This window comes from Nilaparvata lugens, chromosome 6 (assembly GCF_014356525.2).
Source record: "Nilaparvata lugens isolate BPH chromosome 6, ASM1435652v1, whole genome shotgun sequence".
In the NCBI taxonomy this organism is placed as follows: Eukaryota; Metazoa; Arthropoda; class Insecta; order Hemiptera; family Delphacidae; genus Nilaparvata; species Nilaparvata lugens.
Genome location: NC_052509.1, coordinates 44,281,529 through 44,300,551, shown reverse-complemented (window position 1 = coordinate 44,300,551; position 19,023 = coordinate 44,281,529). Strand labels below are relative to the sequence as shown.

Below are 19,023 nucleotides of genomic sequence, written 5' to 3'. Positions count from 1 at the left end.
TTTCCTTGCCGTTATGAAATTGATCTCCTGACGCTAGTGTTCCCGCGCATCTCAGTACTATTCAAAGATTTGAGCCAGCTGGTGACAGGGCAATAACGCTGGAACACACGAGGTCTGCTCTCTTCGTAGTGATGATTTAATAGAATCAACAGTTGCCAACAGTTAGCAATTTAATAATCATAATTATTTACTCGGATTTCGAGCTTATTTTCAATTCTAGGTGGAAATGTTACTGGACATTAATTGCAGAGATTTTCATGCTCAATCTTTTCCACTTGAAATTTTTCGATTAAATGGATATAAGGCTGATAATTGAGAATCTAAAATAAAACTTTGCATAGATGGGGCAAAGCTCCTGAAATTTTTACAGATATAGGACTTGTTGCAGTTGATAAGATTATCAATGACTATTCCAGGTATAAATTTGATCGAATCATTGGAGCCGTTTTCGAGAAAATCGCGAAAAACCCTGTTTTTGGAAACATTTTCGCCATTTTAAGCCGCCAACTTGAATCGCAATTGATCGAAATTGTTCGTGTCGGATCCTTATATTGTAAAGACCTTACGTTCCAAATTTCACGTCGTAGGAATTTAGAAATTGGGGTACCTTGATTTTTTTCGGAAGCAATACTTTCCTTACCTATGATGATAATAGGGCAAGGAAAGTAAAAACTAAATTAATTGATAAATAGGCATAGGTAATTTTTGGAACAGAGTATGTTTGAAACTATTATATAATAAATAATTCACCTCATAGAAAATGTATTATCCTTGAGATTTTTCATTGTTATATTTTTGTGTTTTTGATAATAATTAGCCTATTCAAAAATATATTTTATCTTTCAAAATTATCTTGTCTAGATTCATCATTATATATCTCATTCCTTGATGAAAAAAAAACATATTGGGGAAGCTGAGGTAATAAGAGAATGGGGTAATAAGAGAAAAAAATCATAAAAAAATAATAAAAGTCATAAAATTAAAAAAAAAATAGTTTTTAGTAGTTTGAACATTGGATTATTAAATAAAGTTGTAAGTGTATTCCAATCTTCATGTTAAGTCATCACCATATTATGCTAAAAAAATGCTTACGCCTGATTTAGTGGTTTGAGTTCGGTAAGCCTCTCATAAAATTGATGCGCATTTTTTTGTTTCCAGGATTATAAGAAGATATGAAAGGAGTCATCAGATGGGTTAATTTATTTGAAAAATAATTATTACCAATTCTCTTATTACCCCACAGTGTTTATGACGGTGGGGTAATAAGAGAATATGCTGATGAACCCATTTCATATGTTTTTTTTATTTTACAGGTTTCTGCTCTGTTCAGTGTTGATTTTTCATAGTTAAAAGTTATAAAAGTACATGTTGAGAACATTTATCTAGTGAAAGTTATTAAAATTTTTCATAAAATGCCAAGAACTTATGTACCAAAAGGAAACCGAGGGTAACCTACAGCAGTGAAGCTATGCAAAAGGCCCTAACAGCAGTGAAAAATCAAGGACTAACACTTAAACTGGCTTCTCAAACGTATGGAGTTCCACTTTCCACTCTGGGAAAACATTATAAAGAGGAGGAATAATAAAATAAAAGGAGGTAGGAAAACCGCCCTGTCCGCTGAGGATGAAGCAGCCATAGCTACTTACCTGCAGACATTAAGCTCCTGTGGCGAAGGTCTAACAAGATCTGAAGTATTAAAACTTGTCATTGAGTATGTAAGGACTAATAATATTGGACAATATTACTGGAAGAATAGTAGTCCAGGAAATTATTGGTTCAACAATTTTCTAAAAAGACATCCCCATCTATCAATGAGAATAGGTGAACTATTACCTGCCCATCGCCAAAAAGGAGCAGATCCATTTACGGTTTCAAAAAAACAGCCGATAAAAAACAAAAAACACCTAAAAAACAATAGGCCTAACTAAAAACATGCCCACACCAAGTAAAAGAACACCATCTAAAGTATCCCCTTTTGAAATGTTCATAAGAAAAAAGCTGAGTGAAACTAAGGACACTGATCTTAAGACTCAACCAATCAAAAGAAAAAGATAGACATTTGATGTAGGATCAATAATAACATCCGATGAAGCTATCAAGAAAATGGAAGAACAACAACAAGATCAATTAGAAACTGAAATGCGGAAGAGTAAAGGAGGAATAAGAACTAAAAGTGGAAAGCTATTGCCCAAAAAAGGAGTGCCCGTGATCGAAAATAAGAAGAAAACTGAAAAGTTGAAAACTATAGTTACGTTACGAGCTCAGATTCCGAACAAGAATGTAGTAAAATAGAGCTGAAAGACAGTTCATCTGAATGGGATGAATTTACTTCTGAAGAAAGTGACAATGAAAATGCCCCGAGTGAAAAGGTCAATCTTTTACTTGAAAAGTATTACACAGTGTATTATACGAAACATGGTAGCCTACTTGGCAAAGCTAGTGGACTTTTATGATGAAGATTTCTCAAAATGAAATTTTTGAAGAAATATCTGGAGCAGTTTTACTGGCCACCTCAAGGCAGGGAAGAAACCGAAATTGTGAAGAATCATTTCATTTTTCATGGACCAGTTAAACTTCTTGGATCAGGACCCTTTTCACTAAAAAGACACGAAATCAATTTAATTGATGAAAAACCTGCAGCTGCCACCCTTGAGTTGGAGGAGTCCTTTGCTGGTGCAGAACGCTGGTTTCAGGAGAACAAGCTGTTGCTCAACATCGGCAAGACACAGAATATCATGTGCACTCTGAGAAACTACTTCAATCATTCATTGAATGAACCGGTGAAGCTTCTGGGATTTAACATCGATCCAAAGTTAACATGGAGTGCTCATGTGGATGCTGTATGCAGAAGATTGTCTCGTGTGATCTACCTGTTGAGAAGACTGAGGTGCTTGCAGACTGAGGAACATTTGATTATGGCCTATTATTCACTGTTCCATAGCCACATTATCTATGGAATACTGCTGTGGGGACACTCTTCACACTGTGAGAGTATTCTATGCTGGCAGAAGAAGGCAGTTCGGATTGTCATCCAGTGGTCATCTGGAGCACTGTAGGCCACTCTTCGCCAGACTCGGGATTCTCACAGTTTTTATACCAATCTGGCAATGAATTTGAGGGGGTTGCAGAGTGCCTACTCACTTCGAAATGCTCTCGAAATCAATGTTCCTCGATGTAGGCTAAGTAAGGCTCAGAACTGTTATCCCAATATCGCTATCAAAATGTTTGATATGCTACCTCCATCTGTGCGTCATTTGAGTAACAGTGAGTTCAAGAGGAGACTCAAGTCCTGGCTGCGTGCCAGACCATACTACTCCTTGATGAATTTTTTCAGGAGTCTACAGTTGACATTTAGTGGCCATCACCGTGTTTAGCCTCTATGCCATTATGTTTTATTTTTTGATGTGACAGTGTTGTCAAAAACTTCTGTGTGAAATTGTATTTTTGACGTGATGACCTACCCAGCTCATCTGGCTGGTTAATGTCCTACAAGAAAGATTGAAGATTGAATACAAAACCATGAAGAATGAAGTGAAAGCCTAATGATTAGTCCAAAATGTAATAGGTTATTTAAAGACATTTTGTTTCTATAAGAATATTCAAGTTTAAAATTGGTTTAGTTTTGAGTTTTGATCCTTCACGCGTAAAAAAAAGTTTACAAAAGAAGTAAAAAAACATTAAAAAAATTAAATAATATTTTTATAAGCTATCAAGAGTTACAGTGTTAGTAAGTGGATATATGTAGCTAAGAAACATAAAAATCTGGTGTGGTACACTCACACAACTTTCCTTGCTCATATTTGAAACTATGATCAGACTTCTGTATATGTGTATATATAATTGAAATTTGAAATTTATTTATTTCCAAAAGTATAAAACCAAGCAGTATGCAGTAAAACATGATACAATATGATATAATACAAAAATATGTTTTCAACATTTTAAACTAAAAATCAATACACTTCGGAAACATATAGTACCCGCAAAGAAAAAACTGAGCGTGGATACGAGTTGCTTTTTTATCATACAGCAGTGTGATTTTAGACGTATGATTTTGGATGTGGAGATGAAACTGCAGAAAAAACAGATGAAAGTCAAGTGAAACAAAACAAGAAAAAAGACTAACGGAGATTTCAAAAACTCTATACACGCGATTTGACAATAGACAAACACACACGTGGGCTCACCAAGTGGGCTCATAAGCCTTTATCCAGTCGTGAAATTCATCAGCCTTATGTTTATCACAGCTAATTTTAATAATATTATCAGGAACTGTTTGTAAGATTTTATTTACTCTAAAATTTAATTGACGCCTACAAATTTCCAGGTCAATTCTGTCCTGTTCAACTGTCTGATTTCTGAGATTATATGGAGTTTCACGAATAGTAATTTCAATATTTTTCCTTTTTACATGTTGAATTAAACTCTTAATGTATAATTTTTTTAATTGCAAAACATCAAATGTTATGAACAATTCAGCACTCGGGAAACGTCTTTGTTTTCCAAGAGCCGCTCTTATTATATACTTCTGCACAAAAATAACCCATTTATGTAACAGTTTGCCGCACCACCCCAAGCCAGTAATCCATACTGCAAGATGGACTGAACATATGCAGTATATAGCAATTTTGCAATACTCTTATTGTTTATTAACTGATTCTATGGAATCTGTAAATCAAGTATTTCAACTTCTTACATTTATCATCAATGTGATAGTTCCATCTTAGATGTGCATCAATTATAACTCCAAGGTATTTAGCATGGTCAGTTTCTCCCAGCAATGGACACCGGCACGGGGTAGATGTGGACGAAACACAGGATGAGGCATGTATTTGTAGGTTTATATTTGTGGGTTGAGTACTGATGTTTGGTGAGAAGGTTATGAAATTACTTTTTTTATAGTTAAGTGTCAAGGTGTTATTATCTAACCAGGATTTGATAACCTTCAGTCCCTCCACTGCTAGGTCATTCACCTCCTTCCATGACCCACCCGTAAAAGTTACTGTGGTATCATCTGCAATGAAATTAGAGTTCTCTCTTCATTGCTGAACCTGAGTAGATCATTGACATAGATGAGAAATAATATTGGGGAAAGTACAGTTCCCTGTGGTACTCCATAATCTGTTAAGCTAATTTGATGAGATTTATTTCCAACAGTAATGACCTGTGCTCTGTTTTTTAGATAATTTTCAAATAATTGCAATTGTTTGTCTCGAATTCCTATATTTTCTAGCTTTTTCAACAATTTTCTATGTGGTATTGTGTCGAATGCTTTGGACAAGTCTAGGAATACAGTGAGTGTTTTCTTTCTATTAACAAAATTATCCGTTACTATTGATATTAAATGTGATATGGCGTCCTGTGTTTTTACCAGCCTGAAAGCCATATTGATTTTTATGGAGTATTTTAAATTTTTCCAAATAGCTTATTATTCTTTTTTTATTATCTTCTCCATAATCTTTGATAAATTGGGTCGATAGTTTGAAGGGTCATTCATATTGCCAGCCTTATGAAGTGGAACAACTCTTGCAATCTTGAACTCCTTTGGAAAGTGCCCATGCTTGAAACATTCATTAATAATGAAAGCCAGAGGTTTTGCTATGTATTCGGATATCTTTTTCAAACATACACTACTAATTCCATCAATGCCAGGTGAGGAGTTACTTTCCAACGAGTTTATAGTGTTTATTATTTCCTGTTCATTTGTGGGGAACCAGAACAAACAATTTGGAAGACTGGGAACACGACGATCAGTTGTATTATCTATAATTATATTTTCTTGTAATTTTTCAGCATATGTTTTGCCGACTTCAGAAAAATATTTATTTAATGTTATAGGTTCAATTCCAATATCAGAATTTTTTTTCTTTGTATCCAGTAATTCATTTATACAATTCCAGAGTTTTCTACTGTTGGATTTATTTTCTGTTATCTTATTTTTAAAGTAATTTTGTTTTGCTTCTTTTATTAGATTTCTTAAAACATTCCTATACCTATTGTATTCCATTTTCAGTTCAAGATTGAAAGGCTGTCTTGCCACGTTTTTAGACATTTTATCTCTTTTCCTTATACAGTTAACCAAACCAATGCTAATCCAGTTTTTTAGTGGTTTCAGTTTATGCTTTAGATTGACTTTAGTTTTTGAATTTGTTATATGGTTATTAAGTTTGTCAATAAATTTACCAGTCAAACTCTCTATGTCTGTGTAGTTTACTATATCATTCCATGTTTCGGTTTTTAATCATCATTAAGTTTTCTATAATTTATTTTTTCAAAACATTATTCTCATTTGGTTCACAAATGCGGCCCCTGAATCCCAAACAGAGGGATGTTCCAAAATGATCAGTGATATCAATCTTCAATATCGCCCCAAACCTCCTCTGATTCGGATGATTCATTCTTATAGAACATGTGATCCAGACATGATATTGAATTATTCTGTACTCTTGTGGGTTTATTTATATATGACTGAAAACCGTTTAAGTGTAGAAGGCTGCAATATTCATTAACTAGATTTGTGTTGAGATTTATGTTGATATTTATGTCACCGACCAAACAATGTTTTTCTTACTATTTAAATCCTGTAAGCATTGATCAAGGTCCTCAAGAAACTGACCAACCGGCAGTGATGGAGACCTGTATATCGCAAGAATCGTGATATCTTTTTTCAGCCGTGGATCGTGAATATCTAAAATGATACAATTTGCAGATACAAAGTTACTATTTAAAGTTTCAGCTTTCAAATCAATTCTAACAATATGCAAATTCCATCACACTTATTTAATGTAGCTGGTGAATCAATTTCATAGTATCCATTTAGATTGAAATTGAATTCATGTCTGTCCGTCATCCAAGTCTCCGACAAAACTATCAAATCATACTTCGTTTTACAGTTTTGCAGAAAGCATGAGAATTCATCAAAGTTTCTATTTAGGCTGCGTATATTCAAGTGCAATATATTTAAATACGATTCACAGTTTCCATGAAATTTACTTGAAGGATGGAATTCAAATACATTTTCTATTTCTAATGTTTCATAACAACCATCCTCAACATCTCCACCAAAATCATTCAATAATACCATATGAATGTCCGAAAACAACAACTAATGTATGCAAAAATGGAAATAATGAAAAACAAAATGGGATAAGGAAAAAATATCAGTAGATAAACTAAAATATATGGAATAAGTAGCAGAAGCAAAAGAAAAAAATTATATACATATATAGAGCATCCTGAGCACAGCCGTGCGTCATTTAAAATTTAAGCTAATTCAGCGCAATATTATGAGCATAATACATTGAATAAAATGATTTTCCTTTTCATCAAGCCAGATAGGCGGAATACAATACAAGCTATAAGACCAACGCTTCGAGGGTTTAGATTCTTATTCAACACAAGACAAAATACCAGATCAAAACCTTGCATATAATGTTCAATAAATATATTGTCAACATTTATATTTGGACAGTTTCCTATCCTCCAAGCAATCGAGCATCAAAGATTAAGATAGCAGATGTAAGAAGGTTGAAATAAGCAAACATCATGTAATCGAAAATAATAAGACAGCCGTTTGGCAGATAAGGCCATGGCACGCTTTGGTCAGTAATATCATTTTTGAAACAATTTCTACAACCGATTTGAAAGAAGTGAAGCCGATAAATATGCACTGCAACAAATACGATTCAGATAAACAAGCGTTCATCAGATTGTAAAGCCTCACTTAATACTCATTTGAATTTCTTCAATAGTTTAATCAATAAAATGTATTCAACTTCCTCTTAAGGCTTGTGCAGTGTGTAATCTAGACGAAGTGATAATAAAAGCATGGAAAATCACATAGAACACACTAAGTCTATTGAAATGATAAATTATTTGTTAAGAGAAAATGTTCTTCTACACTACCGTAATGAGACTTCAATTCGTTATTATGATTTTTACCTCGCCACTATGAAACCATATCTGTACTGCTCTTACTTCATAATTCATAACTATGGTTTTGAACTTTTTTTTTCTGAATTGTTTTCAGAGTACTTTTTCCTTTGTGTGAACTGTGAAATTCTATGATTTTTTTAGTCGTCATTTTTTTAAAGTCGTCAAAACAGCTGTTCTACAGATGAAATAACTCGACTATGTGTTCTTTTTATGAACTGCGCTACCTACCTACCTCATGCATGAAAAGGAGGTTACTAAGTTTATTTCTCAAGGATGGGGTGGACCCCCCCATTAGTTTCCCAGAAAGAAGACTCATGCCAGTTGATAGAGCTGATAAATAACTATACAGGGGATGAATTTGAAGAAAATCGATCAAGTTATTTTTGAGAAAATCGCGAAAAACATGATTTTTACTTTCCTTGCCCTACTACCATAGGTAAGGAAAGTAGCTTTCCAAAAAAAGTTAAGCTACCCCAATTTCAAGTTTTCTATACGTTTCAAGGTCCCCTGAGTCCAAAAACATGATTTTTGGGTATTGGTCTGTGTGTGTGTGTATGTGTGTATGTCTGTGAACACGATAACTCCATTCCTAATTAACCGATTGACTTGAAATTTTAAACTTAAGGTCCTTCTACCCTGAGGACCCGACAATAAGAAATTCAATAAAATTCAATTCAAGATGGCGGATAATTACTAAAAAACCATTTTTTTCACGTTTTTCTCGAAAATGGCTCTAACGATTTTCTTCAAATTCATACCATGGATAGCTATTTATAAGCCCTATCAACTGGCATAAGTCTCATTTCAGGGAAAATTTCAGGAGCTCCGTAATATTCTTGAGAAAAATGGCGGATAATGACTAAAAAGCCATGTTTTTCACGTTTTTCTCGAAAACGGCTCCAACGATTTTCTTCAAATTTATACCATGGATAGCTATTCATAAGCCCTATCAACTGGCATGAGTCTCATTTCTGGGAAAATTTCAGGAGCTCCGTAATATTCTTGAGAAAAATGGCGGATAATGACTAAAAAGCCATGTTTTTCACGGTTTTCTCGAAAACGGCTCCAACGATTTTCTTCAAATTTATACCATGGATAGCTATTTATAAGCCCTATCAACTGACATGAGTCTTATTTATGAGAAAATTGCAGGAGCTCCGTAATATTCTTGAGAAAAATGACAGTTACTAAAAAATCATTTTTTTCACAATTTTCTCAAAAACGGCTCTAACGAATTTTTTGAAATCCATACCCTGTATAGTTATTTATTAGCTCTATCAACTGACACGAGTCTTTATCCTGGGGTACTAATGAGGGGTCCACCCAAATCCTTGAGAAATGGACTTTGTAACCTCCTTCTCGTGCATGGGGTAGGTTGGTACACGGTTTTTACTTTTTCTTCTTCCATATACCGTGGGTAAGTAGAGCAGTTTATAAAAAGAACACAGTCATAGTCAAGATATTTCATCTGTAGAACAGCTGCTTTGACGAATTTCAAAAAAAATCATCGAATTTCACAATTTACATAAAGGAAAAAGTACTCTGAAAACAATTGTATATACACATATACAGTAGTTGCAAATATGTTGCCGTCAATCGTCATTATGTTATTCCCCTAAATTATTCTCGTTTGATAATGAGGCTTATAGTTCAATGAGCAAGGAAAGTTGTGTGAGTGTACCACACCAGATTTTTTACTAATTATCCGCCATTTCTCTCAAGAATATTACGGAGCTCCTGAAATTTTCCCAGAAATGAGACTCGTGTCAGTTGATAGGGCTTATAATAGCTATCCATGGTATAAATTTGAAGAAAATCGTTAGAGCCGTTTTCGAGAAAACCAAGAATAACATGGCTTTTTAGTCATTATCCGCAATTTTTCTCAAGAATATTACGGAGCTCCTGAAATTTTCCCAGAAATGAGACTCATTTCAGTTGATAGGGCTTATAAATAGCTATCCATGGTATAAATTTGAAGAAAATCGTTAGAGCCGTTTTCGAGAAAACCGTGAAAAACATGGTTTTTTAGTAATTATCCGCCATTTTGAATTCAATTTTATTGAATTTCTTATTGTCAGATCCTCTTGGCATAAGGACCTTAAGTTTAAAATTTCAAGTCAATCGGTTAATTAGGAATGGAGTTATCGTGTTCACAGACATACATACACACAAACACACACACACACACACACACACACACACACACACACACAGACCAACACCCAAAAATCATGTTTTTGGGCTCAGGGGACCTTGAAACGTATAGAAAACTTGAAATTAGGGTACCTTAATTTTTTTTGGAAAGCAATACTTTCCTTACCTATGGTAATAGGGCAAGGAAAGTAAAAAACTTTTATTATGTGAGAATAAGTGGTTCTTAGGTTGAACTTAAAGTCTGAAAAGTGCCCAACTTGCTTTAAAACCAACTAATAAAAAAAGGTGAGTTGAGCTACTATATTTTATTGATTGGTTTTCATTGATGTCTTAAGATGACAAAAACTGAAATTGGGGTGTTCTAGCTTATTCACAATTTATGTGTAAATTGTGCAATATTTTACAAATGCTGATGTTTTACAAATGCTCCTACAAAACACAGTTTTTGATGCTCAAGACATTATTTTCAGTTGTAGAATCTCTATTCCCCATATCCAAAACTCTAGGCTTTGTAAAGTAAAATATTCCTACCAGAAAAGACAACATTTTGTTTCTATTTCATAGATTTATCATCTCTGAATAACCTACATTTTGTATTCTTTCGTTCGTCCTTATCATTACTTGAGAAATCTTCTTTGAACTATTCTTGCTAGGCCCTACTGTATAAGGAAAGTAGAGCCCCCAATAATGTACCTAGTGCACAATTATTGGAATATAATACGTTACAAAAAGTGAATATATTATAAATGTATTTACATTATAGTAAAAAAACTATAGGCCTAAATAATACACATAGTGCATGCATTCCTGGTTGCATAAAAGAAAGTTTGATGACAACTGTCTGACAACATTGGGCTATACTGTACGTTATAGTAGGTACTTAGTTGATATTGATAGATCTAAACATGGAATGTTTTGATAGTGTTGAAAATGTCTATGCAAATTGAATAATTGATGACTCGATGTTATTTGAAATGGAAAAGCAATTACAATTAGTTCTCTCTTAAACCTTAATCGATTCCTATGTTTATAGTAATATATATTACCTACTTTTTACAATAATTCATAAAATTAACTTATTTATCAATCGAAAAAACCCAGTTATTGGCAGTGTATTTCTTGCCATAAATACATAAAAGTATGTTACATAAGTAATCATGCATGAGAACATAATCATTATAATAGAATTTATTGAATATTTGAATAAATTACCTATTAATATTTGAAAGTGGAAAAGTTTTAAATTAATTTTGATTAGATCCCAATAATTGCTAGACTAGCCTATTATTCATTAAATTGATATGCTTATTTGAAGAGATAAAAAATAGAAAACAAATTACCTGTACAAATTTTATTTGTTCGATGTGTCACAATATTTCAGTTTATCTAAATCACCACGAAATTAATTAAAAATAAGCCAGTACACAAGAATAAATTGTAAATGGATGAACGCAAAGAAGCGGCATGCTCGTTTTTGTTTATCAACAATGCAAGTATTACCAACTCAATAACAAATATATTTTATTCTAAGTGCATTGTGCCTAAAAAATACACGTGATAGAATTTTTATAATATATCATAATTTGTTCTTGATATAGTTATCAATATGTGACAGATATATTTAAAATAAAATTAATGATATTCGAGCTTGACTCGAATGATAATAAAAGATAGCTTCTTGGAGCATTTTATCTCGTCACAAAAACAAAAACATTAAAATTGCTCGAGTTGAGGGAGACGGTTTTTAAGTTGATCGAGAGGTGTACTCTAAGTTGGTGCATGGCCAATATTATTGGTACCGTACGGTACCTAATTGGCAATGGTTGGTGTGAATTCAAACTCGCATCAATACTAATGGTCCAGACAAGGAATCGTTATAAAGGGAAGACAATAATTTTAGAGCCGCAGTCTTGTTTATGGTAAAACATAATTATCAAATGTCCCCATCCCTTTCCCCTGTGCTAAGCGGGTGTGGGTGCTTCAAACTTCAAAGGTACCAGTTTTTTGTTTCTCGCATATAACTCGGAGAGTATGTATTTTACGAACATGACTGTTTCATAAAAAAATAGAGCTTAAGTTGCATAATTTCATACAATATTCATCTCAACTTTTTTTTTATCCTCTATAATTCTCGAGATATCCGTTACGGTATTGAAGGGGTGACTTTTTTAAAAAAAAACAAGTATTCCATCCAATTTTTTGCTATTTTTGCTCTTATAGCATTTTAAAAATCAATGGGGAAAATCTATGCTAATTATGAGCTAATGGAGCATTAAATTCACTTCAATTTGATGTAGAATTATAACAGCTGTGCTTAGTGAGAGAAGTTGTTGTGTATTTTTCTATTTTTGGGTTCAAAATTTTATAAAATAACTTCATAAATTCAATATGAAGTGATAATTAAGTGTTATATTTAAATATAGTTTGGTGTTTTAATTTCTCTAAATTCAAAATGTTTAGCTTATATATATTTTTTTGGACGAAAATTGAACTTGAACGTTTTACAGTAGAAACATAACCTATTTTTTGGACATTTTATTAATTTATCAAAATTTGGGAATGGAATAGATTCGGGCCAAGCCTGTTGTTCTTTCCTAATCATATTTATATGATTTGTGATTCTATCCACGAATAAATAAATAATTTCACACGTTTACGCATTTCCCTTCGACTGTTGCAGGGTGATGAGCAAGTGATGACAGGTGGCAAGTGATGATCAAGGTCTAAAAACCTACCGTATTCATAGACCTTGGTGATGAGTAAATCTCCAGTAGGCTATGTATGGATAATATAGCCTACATAGGCCCTATTACATTTTATTACAATATGCATAATTATTGTTTCATATTACAATATGCAATTAACATACATAATGTTGTCTTGCAACAACAGTCCAATTGAAAAAGGAACCAATGTGTAGTGAATATTTTGAACAATTTTAATGAGTTTACAATTTTACAATTTATATTTTGCACAATATGTTATGAGGATAACATATCAAAAGTCTGAATCCGTACCTCATATGTTCTAAAGGGATAAAGGTGGCATTTTTCAGTTTTTGCTTCCATGCTTAGGCTATATCTTGGAAACAATGCGTTCAACAGACTACGGTATTCAAAAATGAATCTTGATAAATTTCCTACAGTATGACTTTTGTGGTATTTTCAACAGTTTTCGATATAGTCGCTCTTGAAAATGTGAAATAGTTGAAATCATTCAAAAATGAATCTTAATAAATTTCCTACAATACTACTTTTGTGGTATTTTCAACAGTTTTCGATATAGTCGCTCTTGAAAATGTGACATAGTTTAAATTAAATATTTTCATCCAATTTTTTGCTCTTTCAGTGCTTATAACTCTGCAACAAAGGAGGCTAGCCCAGCCTGAAGGCCAACGCTGGCAGGAGGCTAGCCCAGCTCGAAGGCCAGTGGAGGCCAATGCTGGCAGGAGGCTAGCCCAGCACGAAGCCCAGTGAAGGCCAATGCTGGCAGGAGGCTAGCCCAGCTCGAAGGCCAGTGATGGCCAATGCTGGCAGGAGGCTAGCCCAGCTCGAAGGCCAGTGATGGCCAATGCTGGCAGGAGGCTAGCCCAGCTCGAAGCCCAGTGAAGGCCAATGCTGGCAGGAGGCTAGCCCAGCTTGAAGGCCAGTGAAGGCCAACGCTTGCAGGAGGCTAGCCCAGCTCGAAGGCCAATGCTGTCAATAATTATTTTGTAAATGTCTCGAAATCAATAAAATCTTCTGATAGTAATTCTAGCTTGCAAATTGGAGTGGTGCAACACTCTGCCTTGTTGGTGAACTTTAATAGATCTATTCCTGTCGCCAGTTTCAAATGGAAGTCAGTCAATTGTAGAATGGTTCGACAAGCTATTGTCAATCTCAGTCTCTCAAGAAGTGAGTATATTTTCGGACTCTCCAACAAAATCATAAAAGACAGCTTGATTGATCCAATGACTTTCCTTATTAACAGAGTGCTCGATGATGGTATTTTTCCTGATTGTTTCAAATTCACAAATGTTACCGTATACCAATTTTCAAGAAGGGAGACTCAAGTAAGCCTGAGAACTTTAGACCCATTGCTATTGTCCCTATTATTGGAAAAGTAATTGAATCATGTTTGGTCTTGCAGTTGTATGAATATTTCATAATGAGTTACTGTATGAGAATCGGCATGTCTTCCGTCCCGAACATAGCACTGTAATGGCTATTGAGACTATTGTTGAATTTATTCTTCACAGCTTTGAAAGTAGAAACATAGTAGCAGCTAACTTAATTGACCTTACAAAAACTTTTGATTGTCTACCTTTTGATATCTTGTATGATAAGCTCTTTTTCTATGGAATTAGAGGAACTGAACTCAAACTAATTAAGTCATATCTGTCAAACCGAAAACAGAGGGTAGTTGTTGCTAATGAGTGCTCAAATTTTGAGGATGTTGTTGCTAGCGTCCCACAAGGTTCTGTTTTGGGCCTTTTCCTGTATTTAACTTTTTCTAACGACCTTTATTGTAATATTCCAACATTGTCTGTTCTCTACGCCGATGATACATCTTCAATCTGCTCCGACTCAAACTATGATGATGTTAGATATAAGTTGTCAGAGGCTCTTGCCTCTGCTAAATCATGGTTTGAGTCTAATAATCCAATCATCAATGAGAGCAAAACTGAATGTATCTGCTTCTCTTTAAGAAATATTCCAGAAGACAATGATATTAAGCATCAGGTCAGAATGTTGAGTTTCACTTTAGAGAGAAGTTTGAGTTGGGAGCCTCACATCATAGAATTGTGTAAGAGACTCTCTCGTGTTGTCTTTCTACTTAGAAGACTTGAGTTATCATTGGACTCTGATTCTTTGGTACTTGCTTACTATGGACTTTTCCATTCCCCTATATCCTATGGTATTCGCCTATGGGGTAATTCTTGCCTTGCTTCAAAAGTTTTCATATGGCAAAAAAAGGCAATGAGAGTGTTAGACAACTTGAGAAACAGAGAGTCATGCAGAGAAAGCTTTCAAAGATTGAAGATATTGATATTCCCTTCAATTTTCATAATGAGTAGCTTGCTGCATGTCAAAACTAATTTAGAATCTTACTCATGTCAGGGAAACAATCATGAATACACAACCCGGCATTGAAATGATATTTCAATCCCACAGGTAAGGCTTTCTAAAACAAGGGACAGCCACCTATTTCAGCAGATAAAAATTTACAACAGTCTTTCCTCAGCTGTTAAAGAGCTGCCAAAAATGAAATTCAAGAAAGTTGTGAAGAATAAATTGATGGAGAGAGCATTATTATTCATTGACTGAATACTTTGAATGTTCAATATAAGGGCTGCACCTCATTTTGGACTAATTTGTGTACTGTAAGGAGTATCATCTATGTGAATGCTGTTACTATTCTTGTCAATCTCCCTGTTAGCCTACTTGTATATACATACTCTGAGCTATTGTTATTCTTGATATTGTGTTATGTATCTTATTATGTACACTGTATTTTTTTTTTGACAAGTTAATACATTGTAAAAAATGTCAGGCAGAATAGAGAATTGAGTTTGATTTGAATTTAGATGAGGAGCAAAGGAGGTGCATGAGGTTATGCAAATTAAGCTTTCTGAAGCAAAGGATCACAATAAAAGTAAAGTTAAATGATATAACTTATTCTTAAGAAAGATGAAAGAAAATGTTGTGAATCACGGGACAGCAGTAATTTTCCTATCAGAGAAGTCGGCAGTTCTCCTAATGTAAAACAAGAAGTTGCTCTTCAGCGCCTGTAAACTCAACATTTGTACTCAGTATCGATTATTCTCTATTTCCTAGTTAATCAATTGTTACAATAAATACATAAAACATGAGCTCCAAAAACATTCAAAACCTAAAGATTTAATCTCGTGATATTCGTTCTCTTCTGTTTTTTCTCTCAAAATATTCTCTAGATTTATTTCAATCTGTATTGTCATAGTTTTCCTGTAAAGCGTTCAGACGTTCAACAGTCAAGACCATCTCAATGAGTATTGTGGGAGTTCTATAAATAATATTTAATGGGTAATAAATATACAGCATTTTACAAAATTACAGCATTTATTTAGGATTTTCGTTAAATAATAATTATATATTAATTAGCATTTGAATAAATGCATTCTCTATTTAATTCCATCTGTAACCTGGTTGGCCGCTATGGCTTCGTATAAAATGAGCGCTGCTATCCAGAGATTGTCAGTTTGGTGTAAGGGTAAGCATTCCTGACTGGCAATTGGGAGGTACCGGGTTCGATTCCCGGGCTGGCAACTAATTTTTGGATAGTAGTTCTCATCGAATTTCCATCTAGCTGTTAACCCTGTTGTCAATGTCTGCAGTAGCAGAAGTCTTCGGGGTGATTTACAGCATTTATTTAGGATTTTCGTTAAATAATAATTAGGTATTAAAATATAGTAAAGTACAATACAAATAAATAATCATAACTTTGTTTTATTTTTATTCATGCTCAATTCAACAAACATTGTTACAACATAATAACTGTCAACTTAGATGACAGTTTCTTGTTTGATTAAGAAAGCAAGGTTCAGTGTAATATGTGCTAGAGTAACATGTTATTGTTTACATATGCTGCAACATTTTAAATACTTGCAATTATCATATAATAAACTATATTTAACAATCAAACTTTAAAAACAACATAAAAATTCACTAAATATGGTGGGTTTAATCAATTTACATTTATAATTGGGTAGCATATTATACAGGATTCAAGTTTCCAAATAAGAAACTCTATAATATAACACTTACTTTGAGATGGATTTGAATTTCTTGGAAGCCACATGCTTCAGCGAGACTACCTACTTATATAAAAACCGCCAGGGCTCATAACTCAATATTACAATGCAAATATTAAAAAAATCACTATGATTTATTTGATGCACCTATTGCTACCCATGAGTAGCCAGCCATTTGTCATCAATATCAAGTAAAGAGGGACCTAGATGGTGGGAATAATAAGATATATTTTAATAAGTCCATCTTTCTATTACAAGAACGGATATTTCAACTACTGAGGCAGTTATTTTTAGGGGAACTAACAAATCCAGTCAACAAAAACACTCAAGTATCTTTTTCACAGCACTAAATATATCTTACTACAAAGAGATAAACTAGTTTTATATTATCGAGATGATTAATCAATTTTCTCAAAAAAATCACCATACAAATTACATTCCACACGCTTGGTTTTTCATATAATAACAGGCAATCATGGTATACAATATTACTATTATTATCTTCTTTTTAGTTTTAACAAAATTTCCATCACTGAAACGATGCGATTAGTATATTACATAGTTTTAAAAAATAATCATTTTTACACATATAAGAGTATTTTTTGTTTACACTTAGCATGAAAATAGTTTGCGATTTACTGCTGAATTCGGCAGTTAAAGCTATAAAAGTACATATAAATTAAAATAGTTGCGTTCTAGTACTATAAAATTATAATAAAAAATTAAACGAAGCGGATGATACAAATAGCAAGCGTTTTAAAACTAATGAGAGTGCAGTTGATGGAATCAACAGACGACCGCTTCCGAGATGGGGTTCTCTGTTATGTTGATAGGCCACGGAGCGCTCTGGCTGCTTCGCACGCTGTCGATGGACCGCGATGATCTCATCTTTGCCACAACTAAAAACAAAACAACCACAACACTATTAGCAAATATTCTGAAGATTGGATAAAAGATTGCAATATTATTCAATTTAACTACTTAATAATAAATTGAACAAGAATTAAATTTGTAGGTGCTATGAGACTAGCTACAGGGTATTTAATAGCACCGTAGTTTTGTATGTTCGCTCAATTAATTATTCAATAATTTCAATAAAAAAATATGTCATAGTGAAATAGGTACTAACTGATGAATGATAGTGTAAATCAACATTCTGAGAAGAATACTAAAGTTAAGTCAATATTTAAATAACAATTAATGCAGATGAAATTGACAAGATATGTATTTACTATTCCATTCCAATGGTTTTTCTACAAGGATTTATGTACCGGTACTGGAAATATTCAAGAAGGATTATTTATACAATATAAGGATGCATGTAATAAAATTTTCTAGAGGGATTTATGTAATAAAGATATAAAATAGATTTATTAGGTTGAGTTGGGAATTCAGATATCTTCATTACTCACGGTTGTGGTAAAACTTATATGAATTATTGGCATTACATGGTGTATATCTGGATATTTGAAGACTTTTCAAAAAGTTTTTAGATACAGTGAGCTATTAATGATTTTATCCCTAATTAAATTTCATAAGATAAATAAAAATAGAAACGACTATAGCCTATTATAGATTTGCAGCCAATGCAATAGGTTTATTGAAAAATACTAGAACGGTATAAATGAAGCTGAAGTTTATGTGGTATTAATATCACAATACATGAAATTTTCAAGTATAAATAGGCTTGATCATCCATCCATTATTAACAATTTCTTCTAATAAATGCGAATTAGATTCTATAGTCAAGATTTGTATTATTCATTATGTAGAACCTTCATTAAAAAAATATTATTATATGTCGACGATTAATACAGGTTTATTGACAGGGTTTGTCCCTTGAATAATTGCAGATCAATAAAAAGCTGTAATTAACTTAGAGTTGTGATTCATCTCAAGTTATTGAATCGTGAAAAATTGGAAAAAATCTAAGAATAGGTAGGAATTATAGTCTATTTCAATTATTGTTATTCCAGTTGAAACACCCATTTTGAACGTGAAATCTCTAAAAATATAAAAAATAAGCTCAATCATTAAAATCAACAAATTATAATGAAATAGCTTGCTTAAAAAATAACAGATTTTTCCAATTTTTACCACTTATTCACGTCGAACTTCTGTTAAGATAGAATGAAAACAATAAACGATTAGTGAAATATGTGAAT

General features: G+C 33.2%; 1 protein-coding gene and 1 long non-coding RNA gene across 2 annotated transcripts in view; one reads left to right on the top strand and one right to left on the bottom strand.

Moving 5' to 3' along the window:
• The first annotated feature begins 12,007 nt into the window (after positions 1–12,007).
• Positions 12,008–13,732, top strand: LOC120351939. Its single transcript, XR_005571642.1, has 3 exons — positions 12,008–12,082; positions 12,770–12,841; positions 13,438–13,732. It is a non-coding gene; the product is annotated as an uncharacterized LOC120351939 (long non-coding RNA).
• Positions 13,733–16,533: 2,801 nt separating this feature from the next.
• The window catches only part of LOC111045004 (protein NDRG3), a 75,781-nt gene continuing 73,291 nt past the window's right edge, over positions 16,534–19,023 (bottom strand). The window contains 1 exon segment of the mRNA XM_039430869.1: positions 16,534–17,757. Coding sequence (XP_039286803.1) covers positions 17,645–17,757 — 113 coding nt within the window. The 3' untranslated portion in view covers positions 16,534–17,644.